Here is an 11725-nt window from a genome sequence, read left to right as displayed (position 1 = left end):
AACTGGCACTTTTAAAAAAATAATACCTAAATAATATAATTCGTAGTGTGAATTACCTATGAGCGAGGAGCAGTCTGTCCAATACCAAAAAAATCCGTAGTGTATATTTAATGAAGCGTGTACTGTGAGTGGCAGAAAAGTGTTAAATGAACTGTGTTAACAATTTCTGCATGATTATGTTCTTTGAGTTATCTGTGAGGGGGGAGCTGTCTGTCCAATGCCAGAATAATCTGTAGAAGTCGAAGAAGTAGCAAAAAAATCTAGCGCATGTGTCCAAACTTGACTTTGTTAATCCTCGGTTTGAGGAGCCTCATGTTGTGTGCCGCTAACAGTGAATTCATCTGGGGCGTGACTACTCCACTGTTTATTGGAATGAAGATAATAATTTATCATTATAAGAAATATAACACTTTATATACAACATTAACAAAAAGGAACCTTGGCTGAGTCGTGGTGTAATCGTCTTCTCGTACTAGATTTCTTAAGACTCTTCTCAACGGGGTGTACTTTTATCTTAGATGGTGGTCTACCTTTACTCTAAACTACCAATGGACTAAAAACTCTACCTATTGTTCCCACATGGAAATAGCTAGATCAACTGTCGTGTCCCCCATGGAAGTAGCTGGATCAGCGATACCAAGGTACTGTACCTTCAACTGTTTTATCTGGCTAATCAATTTCACACAACTGCTCTCGGCCTTTGAAACATTGGAACACAGTTTATAGAAGCAATTCGGGATCCTATCGTACATTCGGGCATCATCAATGCTATTGGTGTCATAACTACTTTTCACAAAGGTGTATTTTCGCTTTACATCCTCCCTCCACCGATCTAAAATGTATTTTTATGGTATTATATGCTTGGCTAGTTGAGTCAAGATACGAAGAGCGTACCTGCATAATATGCCCCTAAACTCAAACAACTTGCAACTGTATTTAACATCAAGGGGATCTTGATCAACTTTGACAGTAAAGATTGCACGTTTTAACAAATCATCACCAACTTGAACCTCGTTGGCAACTACGAATGTAGTTTTACCACCCTCACATCCCAATAATGAGGTAGTCAAATATAGAAATCCTTGCAATTCCTCTTGTACTTCTTTGAATTTAGCAATTGTATATGCTTTTTTAAAATTGTTTCTCAAGAGGATGGCGACTGATGAGGAATTTCCGTGTTAAATGAATTAAAGTTCACAATTGTTTCATTCTTTACCTTCCTCCCAAGAGTTGAATCGTATTGGTCAACAAATTGTTTCAGAGTTATTCTAGAGTTAACGTAGTCATTGAAAAATGCATTCATGCCTTCACTTTGCTGTGTAATTGAGATTCCTGCCCAAAATGTGTCTCTAACATAGGTCGGCACCCAAAAATGCTGATCAGTATATTGTGATATCAACCATGCATTCTCATGTTGATCATACGTATGAGTATATCACGCTAACGTTCCTTGAATTCATGCTCACTGAAAGAGTCATAAACACATTTACGTAGAGTACTCTTGATTTCCTCATATCGATAATGTGATCCAAATTTCTCAAGATGCATTTTCATTATATGCCACAGGCAGAAGCGATGCCTAGACATTGGAAACACCCTCGAAATTGTAATTTTTATAGCTTTATCTTGGTATGTGATGATTGCATTTGGCGGTTGGTCATTCATACACTGCAACCATGACTCAAACTACCATTCGAATGTATTTGCATATTCATTGGATATCAATATGCACCTGAATAGGATTGACTGCCAATGGTGGTTCAGACCCACAAATAGTGCAAAAGGCACCTTATACGCATTAGTCAGATATGTTGTGTCAAATGTAATCATATCTTCGAATGATTCATACGCGGCTCTACTTCGGGCGTCTGCTCAAAACACATTCTTTAAGCGCATCTCGTCAACATTTATCTTATAATAAAAATCTGGATTTCATTTTTGCATATCTTGGAAATAGTTACATAGAGCTGCAACAACACCAACCCCGAGGCGAAGTTGTCGTGCTTTGTCAATGTAGTTTCGACACTCTTTCTCTCCGAATAGCACATTCTCGTTATCCCATACCTCAACAACCACAACCTTGAAATTTTTAGACAATTTTATTCCTACTTCGTCATTTATTTCAAGTCTTTTAGCCACACGAGCATCAACCTTTTTAAAGTATCTGAAATGTCTTGCCTTTCTTGGACTACAAACATGTGTGTGATCCAAGGTCACTTTAGATAGGATATATCCACCTTCATAATTCAATATCGCATTAATCCTAGCCATAAATCCCATCTTTTCTATCTGTCTTGGTTTCATAACATTGACAGCCTTACTCTTTGAACTGCCTCCTTGCGCACATGCTAAGCATAACCATCTGATATTCCCATTGTCATCTTGTCTAGAATTCATTTTACACACCCCAAACCTCTTCTGCTTACCATACTTCAAATAGTAAGACCGAACTTCTTCTACATTTAAAAATTTCATTTCAACCGTAGGTTCTTCAATAGTTTCATCACATTCAATATCTATATCAATTCTAACCTCATTACACTCATTATCTGAATGAAGCATGTCGGCAACCATTGTCCATCCAACTTTGAAATTGTCTACAAAGATACAACAGATTTGAATACAAGAGAGATTCATTGTATATGAAAGAACAAGTTCAAGATTGATAAATAATTTCTAGGTTCATCTGACAGAATTCTCTACTTAAATAGAAGCAATAGATAAATGAGCATAATTATTAGATAAGTAACATAGATAAACTAGCATAATATGCCCTTATGGCAGTAAAGTGGCAAAGCATCTTTACATGAATTTTTCATTTTTGTGAGCTGGCTGATAATTGTTAAAAAAAAAAAGTGCTTCCATAAATTAAAGGCTAAATGAATAAGCATTGATAATATGATACTTTTTTGTAAGTAGCATTGATAATATAATCTAAATGGAAGACATGGTTTTGCAATGACTTCTCAATGAAAACGTACAACATATGGTAAAGCAAACAACTTGCCATCAAATAATAACTAGGAAGAAGACTTCATGAACCAGAAAAAGAGTGTACTGAATAATTTTGCAAAACTAAAACTAATCAACATCATTTTCATTCATTGGTCCCGGAAAGGTGCTAAGAAGAGTGTGCATGCTAGAGGATACTTTTAAATGTGGGGCTAAACACATGACGTGTGTACTTGTATGTTTGGAATGGCATGGCATGTATAAAAGGTTCGTACCAACTAAAACTAATAGTGTATATGGCTATATTAATGAGGATGTGCTTATATTTTTTTTATTTGTTACCTATCAAAAAAATATTTCTTTTATTTGTTTCTTTTTTAAAGAGAAAAATTAATTTTACCTTCACAATATGTTGCCTTAAAAACAGATGAAACTTCAGCAAAATGCTCGAACCTTTTAGGCACTTAGTTATTTAATTCCCTCACAATCCTAATAAATCTTAGATTTCAATATGGTCTAGGAATGATTTATGTTCCCTCATTCTACACATACACAATAAAAGTCTAGAAACCATTTTTATAAAATATATAAGCTTTACCAGGAGTTTTCAAAGATTCAAACCAAACTCACATGACAAGGTGTAAATGAAAACTTGAGCACAAAGGGATTGTGTCATCCAAACAACAAGATAAATCCAGAAAAACACAACAATCTAAACAATAACAAAAATCCAGAAAAAGAACCCAACATCGTCTAAACAACAAAACAAATTCAGAAAACCCCAACATCATCCTATCTAAACAACAAAACAAATTCAGAAAAAACCCAACATGATGCCCCGCGAAAATGAGGGGCTGTAACGAAAATGAGGGTAGGGGCTGTTGAGGGGGATGAGAGGCTTCTTTTCCATGAGGAGGCAATGCTGGTGCTGGAGGAGGCGACAGAGGAGGCGGGGCAGCAGGCTATCGAGGTTAGGTCTCGGATTTCTTTGAAGGGCTACGATGGAAACTTGGGGAGGGGCTGTCGAGGGGGACGAGGGGCTGAGTTTGCCGTGCGGACTCATGGTTGATGCCGGAGGAGGACACATCAGGGAAGAAATGGAGCAGAGAGGGATTTCGGAGCAGAGGATCGCTTGGTTACGAGTTTCATCCAAAATGGCGAAGATGCGGGATTGCTTTTCGTTTTGACAGATCTTGGTTTTTTTTATTTCTTATTTATATATATTATTAAAATATTACCATGTGGGCACGCCAGCTCAAGTTGGAGGGGGGAGCGGGACTCACAGCCGGGGTTGTAGAATTATCCATTTAATAAACATCCAAGAAATTTATGGTACATGGAAACATATCACTGCCATCAAGAATTTATACAATCTCGACTCTCTTTACTTATGATGATTTTTCATCACCATCTATAAAAGTTACTTCAATTTCCATTTGAAAGATCAAAATTTTTCTATTCCAACCTAACATCCATTCAAGGACACCAATAAAGAAAAATACCAATCTTTATCACTTATGACCACTAAAAAATTTTATTAGTTTCATTATTTTACAATTTCTTATCACCGATTGAACTAATTGGCCGACACGCCCGATTTGAATATAAAATTTTTTGCAACTCACCTAATCTAATCATTCAACTTTTTCAAATTTTTACACAAAATATAATAAACAATGCAACAATTTTAAATTTCAAAACCATAATAATATTAAAAAATAACATTTTAACAATATTTTATTCAACTTTCAACTTTCATCTCAACTCACTACCAAAACCTCTCCTTAATGAAATAAAATATACATTTGCCTTCAAAACAGTATGACGCCAAATATGGTTGATCCAATGTATGATTTTTAATGTAAAACTAAGCATATTTTGTAATTCACTAGCAGTACTCGGAGTGAGTTGGGGGGAGGGGGATTTTCTGTAGATTTAGTTAAAATGGGGAGTGAGGGTGAGCGGAGGGGGGATTTTCTGTAGATTTAGTTAAAACGGTGCTGTTTTGCTGGGGAGAGTACAAACACAAGCCTCTGGCAGCAAAAATAGCACATTTTTTGGGGAAAAATGGCGCCATTTTGCAAAAATCTTAGGTTGCGTCTTCCATTTTGGGCTAGGTCTCGCATTTTTCCTCTATTTTGGGCTTTTGTTTTTCCTAAACCCTATTTTTAAAAACCCCCTAAGTTTTTTTATTTATTGTTTTTATAATTTTTAGTACTTAGTATGGATTATTATTAGATATTAATTCACTAGTGTTTAATTATATGTTATCATATTATACATTTATACTTTTAACATTCTATCATACTATAGTGTCTATTAATTGCCTAATTATATGTTACCATTCTATTTATGGTTTTTCTAATATTTTTCATCACTCAATTTAATTGTTAGTATTGATTAATAACAATTACTATGTAAATCCACTTGTAGTGTATTGTTTAAAATTTAAATAGAATTTATTATACTAGTGTTATTCATTGGTATTACATGTACTATAAGTCTATAGACTTGTACTACAGGGTTTAAATACAATTGTTAATATTTATAGTCTATAGACTCAGCATATTTTTACTATACTAGTATCTAATTTATTCCTATTATAGTGACATAGTCTATAAACTTGTACTATAGTGATTAATTACATGTTAATATATTAGTTTTTAACTCATTTCTAACTTAATTATATACTAGACTTGGTATTATATGTTATTATACTAGTATTATTATATATAAGTATTACATGTCATTATAAGTTTTAGATTAGTGTTGATAAATTAGTATTAAATATTATTATACATTAACATTACATGTTATTATATATTAGTCTTTATACATTAGCATTACATGTTATTATACATGAGTGTTACATGGTAGGCTAATAGTATCTCATCGCATATAATCATTACAACTTTCTCAAACCCCCACACAAAATATAATAAATAATTCAATTTTTTCAAATCTCAAAACAAAATTAATATTAAGAAATTACATTCTCCCAACTTAAAAAAAACAAAAAAAGTATATTATTTTATAATAATTAGCTCATACTATTATTGAATTTAACTAACTATATAAGTTATAGTTATATAAAATATATATGATAAATGTATAGAAAAATAAATATATTGTTAATAATATATGTGTAATATTAGAGGCAGAATCAGAAGGCAAAGTTGGAGTTGGAGTCGGACTCCGACTTTTCAGGTAAAAAAACTTCGACTACGACTTTTTGGAGTCGCAGTCAGAGCGAAGCTAAAGCGGAGTCAGATTTTTAGATTTTTGCTTGGCCTTACTTTGAAGTAACGACAGGATAGACTATCAAGCATAATCTTATTAGAGGCACACTAGGATAAATGTTTTTTGTCCTGTATTTTGTAATTTCCAAACACATGCTTAATATTTTGTAATCTTATTAGAGGCACACCAGGATACTTAATATTTTGAGTCAGTTAATTAAGTGGTTGACTTATGAAATCATTTAAAACATGCTTCATTAGCTTGTATAATTAAGAACGACACAATCAATAATAAAAATTTCCTAACACAAAAGTTGATGTGCAACCAAAAGATTTCACATATGGGGAGTGCTACTCCGACACTCAGTATTGAATTGGATATCGACTAGTGTATTATATATATCTTTTATATTTTTTTAAAGCATTTTCTGTGTATTTAAAAAATACAAAAAAGAAAAAAAAAACACAGTTTGGTACAAATGATAGGTACACTTTCTTGGTGTACTTGTCATTTCTCTCCCTATATAGAAGATAATAGAGAAGCATGTTGAGAGATTTCGTGCAACATAGGGACAATGTTTTCTCATAACAGTACAAAATTGCTGCTACCAAAGGTCCTGGCAGCATATTAATTGAGGAGTACATTATAATCAAACCAAATGAAAACATTAATAAAGGATATCACAAACATAGAAAGAAAAAGCAATGGAAATAGGACATTAGTCAGTAATAATTCTCTCCCATTTCCCTTGTTCGATCTTACGTTATTTAAGATAATACAAACGAATAAGACTAAATCATATAGTCCTAGAAAATACAAGCCTCACGTATTCCACTTTTTTAATAGTGGTGAACCTTATTTTTTTTAAATGGAATACACAAAACTTGCATACCATAAGACTAAATCAAAGTACGTTACTCCCATACGTACATATGTTATTTATTTAAATCAATGAGTTTTGACGATCAATTAGATTTATTTACTGGATTAATTACTTCTAGTGTAAAAAGTTGTATAGAAAATTATCAGCTAGCTTCTGGCCAATGCGAACAGCAGACTTTGTATCCAAATGCAAGTCACCTACTAAATAGGTTGATCCCATGGAATCAACGCGCACGACATTCTTCAGGTTTATATTCAGCTGAGCATCTCTTACAGATCTTAGGAACTTTCCTTCTCCAGTAGAAACTACAATCTGCAAAAAATATATATATTTTTATAATTTTTATAATGATTAATTTGCAAAGATACATGGTGGAACTGTAAGCAATTTGTGAATGGAGAAATATTTTAGTAACAATGAGATCCCACAAAATTAAATTCACAAACTAACATGGCTTGATGGCATGTTAAATATTATAGATTATAGATTAGATTTAATATATCATAAAAAGACATGTCAGTTTGTAAGAATACTTGTGAAAAAAACCGTGCATAAAAGAAACTGATTGAACTAAGCAACAAATAAACCAAAGAAAGTACCATAAGAATGGGGAGTTCAGGAGAGTCAAGATCATGTCGAACATTATTGAAAAACTTCTCCAACCTTCCCTTATAGAGCCTAGAGTCCCGCTCATCACAATCACTCTCTCCCTGATACCAAAGCAGTGCACGAATATTGCCACCAGAACTTTGCCTTGCAGCTCTTGCTCTATCTACCAATTGATTGTATAGATTTGTACCCTTTTGCCACCTTTCTATCTTTGTTCCTCCTACTGCGCAAGGGACCAGACCAATCACTCCAAAGTTTGGACGTTTTGCCAATATTTGGTTGGAAAAGGGCATGCCTGGTCCCACCCCGCAGGTCTTCAAATTATCAATTTCCTTATGAAGAGGTTCACGAGCTATCTCCCAAGTCTTGTTTAAAGATAGTGTGAGGATGTTGGGAGTGGGAGTGCATTGTGGAGGAACCTTTCCATCCCATTTGAGCAAGTTGGTTTTGGTGTCATTGTAAATGCCTCCACGTCCAGCCATGTTGCTTTGTCCTGCTAATAGGAATATGTTTTTGGGTTTGAGCTCTCCAGGCTTAACAGACCCAACATGAGTAACAAGTACGAAGAAGATGATGGAAAGAAACATCCTTTTTTTCTTGTCTTTTAGATATTGCAGGAGTAATAGTTGTGTAGTGATGAAAGACAAGCAGACTGCATCTTATATTTATATGACATAGAACTCCATTTTAGGTGGTGTACAGAGTGTATGATTTGTTTTTAGCCCTCAACTCTCTAACCAAGAAAACAAACAAGCACTCAATGTCAAGAGTTTTCGACACCAAAAAGATAGTACCTAAACTTCATTTTTAGCCTCATCCCTATAACTGAGAAAACAAACCAATTTTCAGTACTTAAACAATATGATTATTTTTATATCATGGAAGACTGCATTTTCTTATAAAGTTGTGAACATTGAATATGATTGGATCGAATGCTATATACCAGTTGTCAGATGCATGCTAATTAACTAGAAATAGATTATCGTGATAATACCAATAAATTAAATTAAAAATTGGCTGTTTGGAAGCCACACACCAAGGTTATAATCAATATAACTTTCTTTGACTCTTATGTTCTAAGAGTACTTACATGGACTATATTACTCAAAATCAATATACTATATATAATGTTTTAGAGTAATATTAAATACATTTCTAGTTAGAATGTACAAATTCTGCGCACTCTATTTGAAAAAAAAAAAAGATCAATTCACATTAAAAAATATTTTTTTATATGTATCTCAAATTTTATCTTTTTTTTTTCCTAAAAAGTGTGCGCAAAAATAATTTGCCAACGGAAAGGTCGTAATATAGCCCTTCATATATATTCTTTCCACGTGATTACCCGTTTATTGTGCTTCTTATCTTTTGCACTTTTTGGTAGTTGCTACTTATTTATTCATTATTACTTCCATCCTCTGTTACCATGCACATTATTACATAACTCTTGCATTTCTTTTTTCTTGTACTTCATGTTAGTTAGGGCTGTGCATAAATGGCTTTGGCCCGTACCATCCGAAACACCCGATCCGTCCAACCCGAATAAAGAGGGGTTCATCGGGTGAAAGTTTAATAACGGGTTTAGAGATATAGAAACCATCGAAACCGTGAAACCGAATGAATCACTTCTCCTCACTGCGAAACCCTACCCACTGTCGCCCTCTTCAGCTTCTCTCCATTTTATTTCAGCCTGTTAGTCTTCACGCCAAGCACCACCAACACCTTGCCTCCGGTACTCTCTCTCTCTCTCTCTCTCTCTCTCTCTCTCTCTCTCTATCTAAGTCTGTTATTCTGTAAGTCTTTGTGCATTGCATTGATTTTTGCTATATTTCTTGATGATATTTGCCGTTTGGGAGAGTTGCCATTTTTCTTTTGGGCTGATTTCATGCACAAAAATGGGAGAAAATAATCTACCTTTACAAAATAAAAAATTACGAAAAAAAAAAAGAAATGGGTCTGGAAGAATTAACTCTCCCATATGCTCTGGGTTACTAGGATTGAGAAGGAGCACAGCTTCAGGATAGGCCAGGATTTGGGCTCTTCAGGCAGAGGATTTGGGAAAAATTGATGTTTGGGTTTTATGATTATCATCAGCAACAGTCTTTTCTACTATTGATTTTTATTTGGTTTGTTCTGTCTGTCATATTGTTGTTTAGCATGGAAATAAGTTAACAAGTTTTTTCTTCTGGAAATAAGTTAACGATTTTTTTTCCTGTCATACCTTGGGGATTCCTGGGAAGAACATTTGATGCGGGAAGCCTTGAGGATTTTAACTGATCCATTTGGTACGATGGAAAACATTAAGAATGGAAATGAGAGATTGAATTAATCTCTCTGTTTTTCTTTTGGTAATAGTAATTGTGCATAAATTCAGGAAATAAGGCCCTTGCTTGCCCATGTCTCTCTCTTTCCCTCAAGTGAAGAAAAAAAGAGTTAAAAAACCCAGGAAAAGTAAATAAATTGAGGAAAAAGAAACCAAAAAACCAGTGTTGAGGAAAAAGTTAAAAATTTTGAGGGGAAAAAACTTTGTTAAAATGAAATTCTTTTCTTCAAGCCTCGTATGGCATCATATTGCTAGTTATGGAAGGTTTTTTCTGCGACAACCCAGAGAGAGTTGGTATGGGAAAGCAAAAGCCAAGAGACCCAGAAGAGTTTAATGTCTTATTATCCAGGAAAAATCCCAAACAACAGCCAAAAACCAACCATAAATATAAGGGATTTATATTAAAAACTCTGTTCAAGGCTTGCGTTTATAAATGCTAGTGTTCTTTTGAAATGTTAATTAAGAATTCATAAGCAAGGGATCTTTTATTTCAGTTAGAGAGTGAAATATGACTAGTCTGAACTGTAACCCATTTTCAGCTCATTCCTTCCCCATCTCTATCGCACACTTTCTTCTCCCTTTTCCATAAAAGCATAGATTGAAAGCATGCACAGGCAGATACCAGTAGATATTCCGCAACAAGCGAGTCCTTTTGGAGAGAAAAGATAAAATCAAGTAGTAAAAAGAGGGAGGAGAAGAGGTGAAAAGGCAGAAGATTATTATTTGATTCTGATTTGTAGTTCTTTACTGATATTTTTTTTTGCCAAATGTACTTCTTTTATGAACACTGGATTTTTTATGAATTTCACTTGTGCTACTTATGGGTTTTATCATGATGTTATGAACAGATTTGTATAAATAACTCTGTATCTCCAACTGGGAAGCTGAGAAATTTGATCGTTGGATGCTCTTTAGTTCTCTATCAGTTGATGTTCATATTTTGTAATTTAGATAATTTTTATAATAGATAGCTTTTGTATATTTTTTTATTAGATTTTATTATTATTTGATAATTTCTTTTCTTTATTCCCCCTTATCGCACACCCATTTTCTTTCATTTATTTCTCATGCTGATATATGTTGTTTTCTCTGGGTTGAGAAACCTGAAGAATGATCCATCAGTCAAAGGGTCCAGAGGCTAGCATTAGGAAACAGAGGAAATAGGCATTTTTTCTGATGTGTGTAATTCTGACGCAAGTTATTTAAAAAAAAAAAACCGTACTGTTCATCCGACCTGAACAGTACGGGTCGGGTCCGACTGGGTTCGCGCGTTCCTGTAGCTTAGTCGGGTTGGACCTAGACCCGATAAATAGTGGTCGGGTTGCAGCCCTAATGTTAGTTACCGCTTTTAAACACGATCTTTGCTATGTCATGAGCTTAAATCAAAAGTCTTTTATTTATATCGTTATTGTGAATAAATTTTTGTGAAATATCGCTTTGTTATTTTGATGTTCTTTTTATTTTGCATTCTGTAACGTCTGGCTCATGTTTACATACTCTGAGTCGATGGACTCTCTTGTTTATCTTCACTATTTTTTTCAGATTATTTTTATAGTTATGACATGATTATAAAATAAATGTGAGATAAGTGTCAAGTGGCATAAGCTCGGCTGTTAAGTAAAGCCTATTCTCTAAAGTAAGAGAAAATGGTGGTGCTGTTGCTTACAAAAAAGATCGTGAAGAAGCCGGTCAAGAAGTTTAAGAGGCCACAAAGCAAC

General features: G+C 34.0%; 2 protein-coding genes across 2 annotated transcripts; both read right to left on the bottom strand.

Annotated features, from left to right (window-relative positions):
• Nucleotides 1–566: 566 nt before the first annotated feature.
• Nucleotides 567–2574, bottom strand: LOC121244139 (protein FAR1-RELATED SEQUENCE 5-like). Its single transcript, XM_041142180.1, has 6 exons — nt 1962–2574; nt 1733–1868; nt 1446–1579; nt 1217–1332; nt 895–1043; nt 567–783 (listed from the first exon to the last, which is right to left on the bottom strand). The coding sequence occupies exons 1-6, from the start codon at nt 2572–2574 to the stop codon at nt 567–569; spliced, it is 1365 nt and encodes a 454-aa protein (XP_040998114.1).
• A 4609-nt stretch (nt 2575–7183) lies between these two features.
• LOC121244138 (probable carbohydrate esterase At4g34215) lies at nt 7184–8271 on the bottom strand. Its single transcript, XM_041142179.1, has 2 exons — nt 7675–8271; nt 7184–7387 (listed from the first exon to the last, which is right to left on the bottom strand). Exons 1-2 carry the CDS (start codon nt 8269–8271, stop codon nt 7190–7192), a joined length of 795 nt encoding a protein of 264 aa, XP_040998113.1. The 3' UTR covers nt 7184–7189.
• Between the last annotated feature and the right edge of the window lie 3454 nt (nt 8272–11725).

The sequence above is a fragment of the Juglans microcarpa x Juglans regia genome, chromosome 8S, assembly GCF_004785595.1.
Source record: "Juglans microcarpa x Juglans regia isolate MS1-56 chromosome 8S, Jm3101_v1.0, whole genome shotgun sequence".
Lineage (NCBI taxonomy): Eukaryota > Viridiplantae > Streptophyta > Magnoliopsida > Fagales > Juglandaceae > Juglans > Juglans microcarpa x Juglans regia.
The sequence above is the reverse complement of the archived record's forward strand: the minus strand, read 5'-3'. Positions and strand labels throughout refer to the sequence as shown.

Coding starts and splice junctions, on each gene's coding strand:
- LOC121244138 (XM_041142179.1), bottom strand. CDS start 8,271: ATGTTTCTTTCCATCATCTTCTTCGTACTTGTTACTCATGTTGGGTCT. Junction 7,388..7,674: donor CTGAACTCCCCATTCTTATG/GTACTTTCTTTG, acceptor TATTTTTTGCAG/ATTGTAGTTTCTACTGGAGA.
- LOC121244139 (XM_041142180.1), bottom strand. CDS start 2,574: ATGGTTGCCGACATGCTTCATTCAGATAATGAGTGTAATGAGGTTAGA. Junction 1,869..1,961: donor TGGTGTTGTTGCAGCTCTAT/GTAACTATTTCC, acceptor TGTTTTGAGCAG/ACGCCCGAAGTAGAGCCGCG. Junction 1,333..1,445: donor TGAGCATGAATTCAAGGAAC/GTTAGCGTGATA, acceptor CATTTTGGGCAG/GAATCTCAATTACACAGCAA.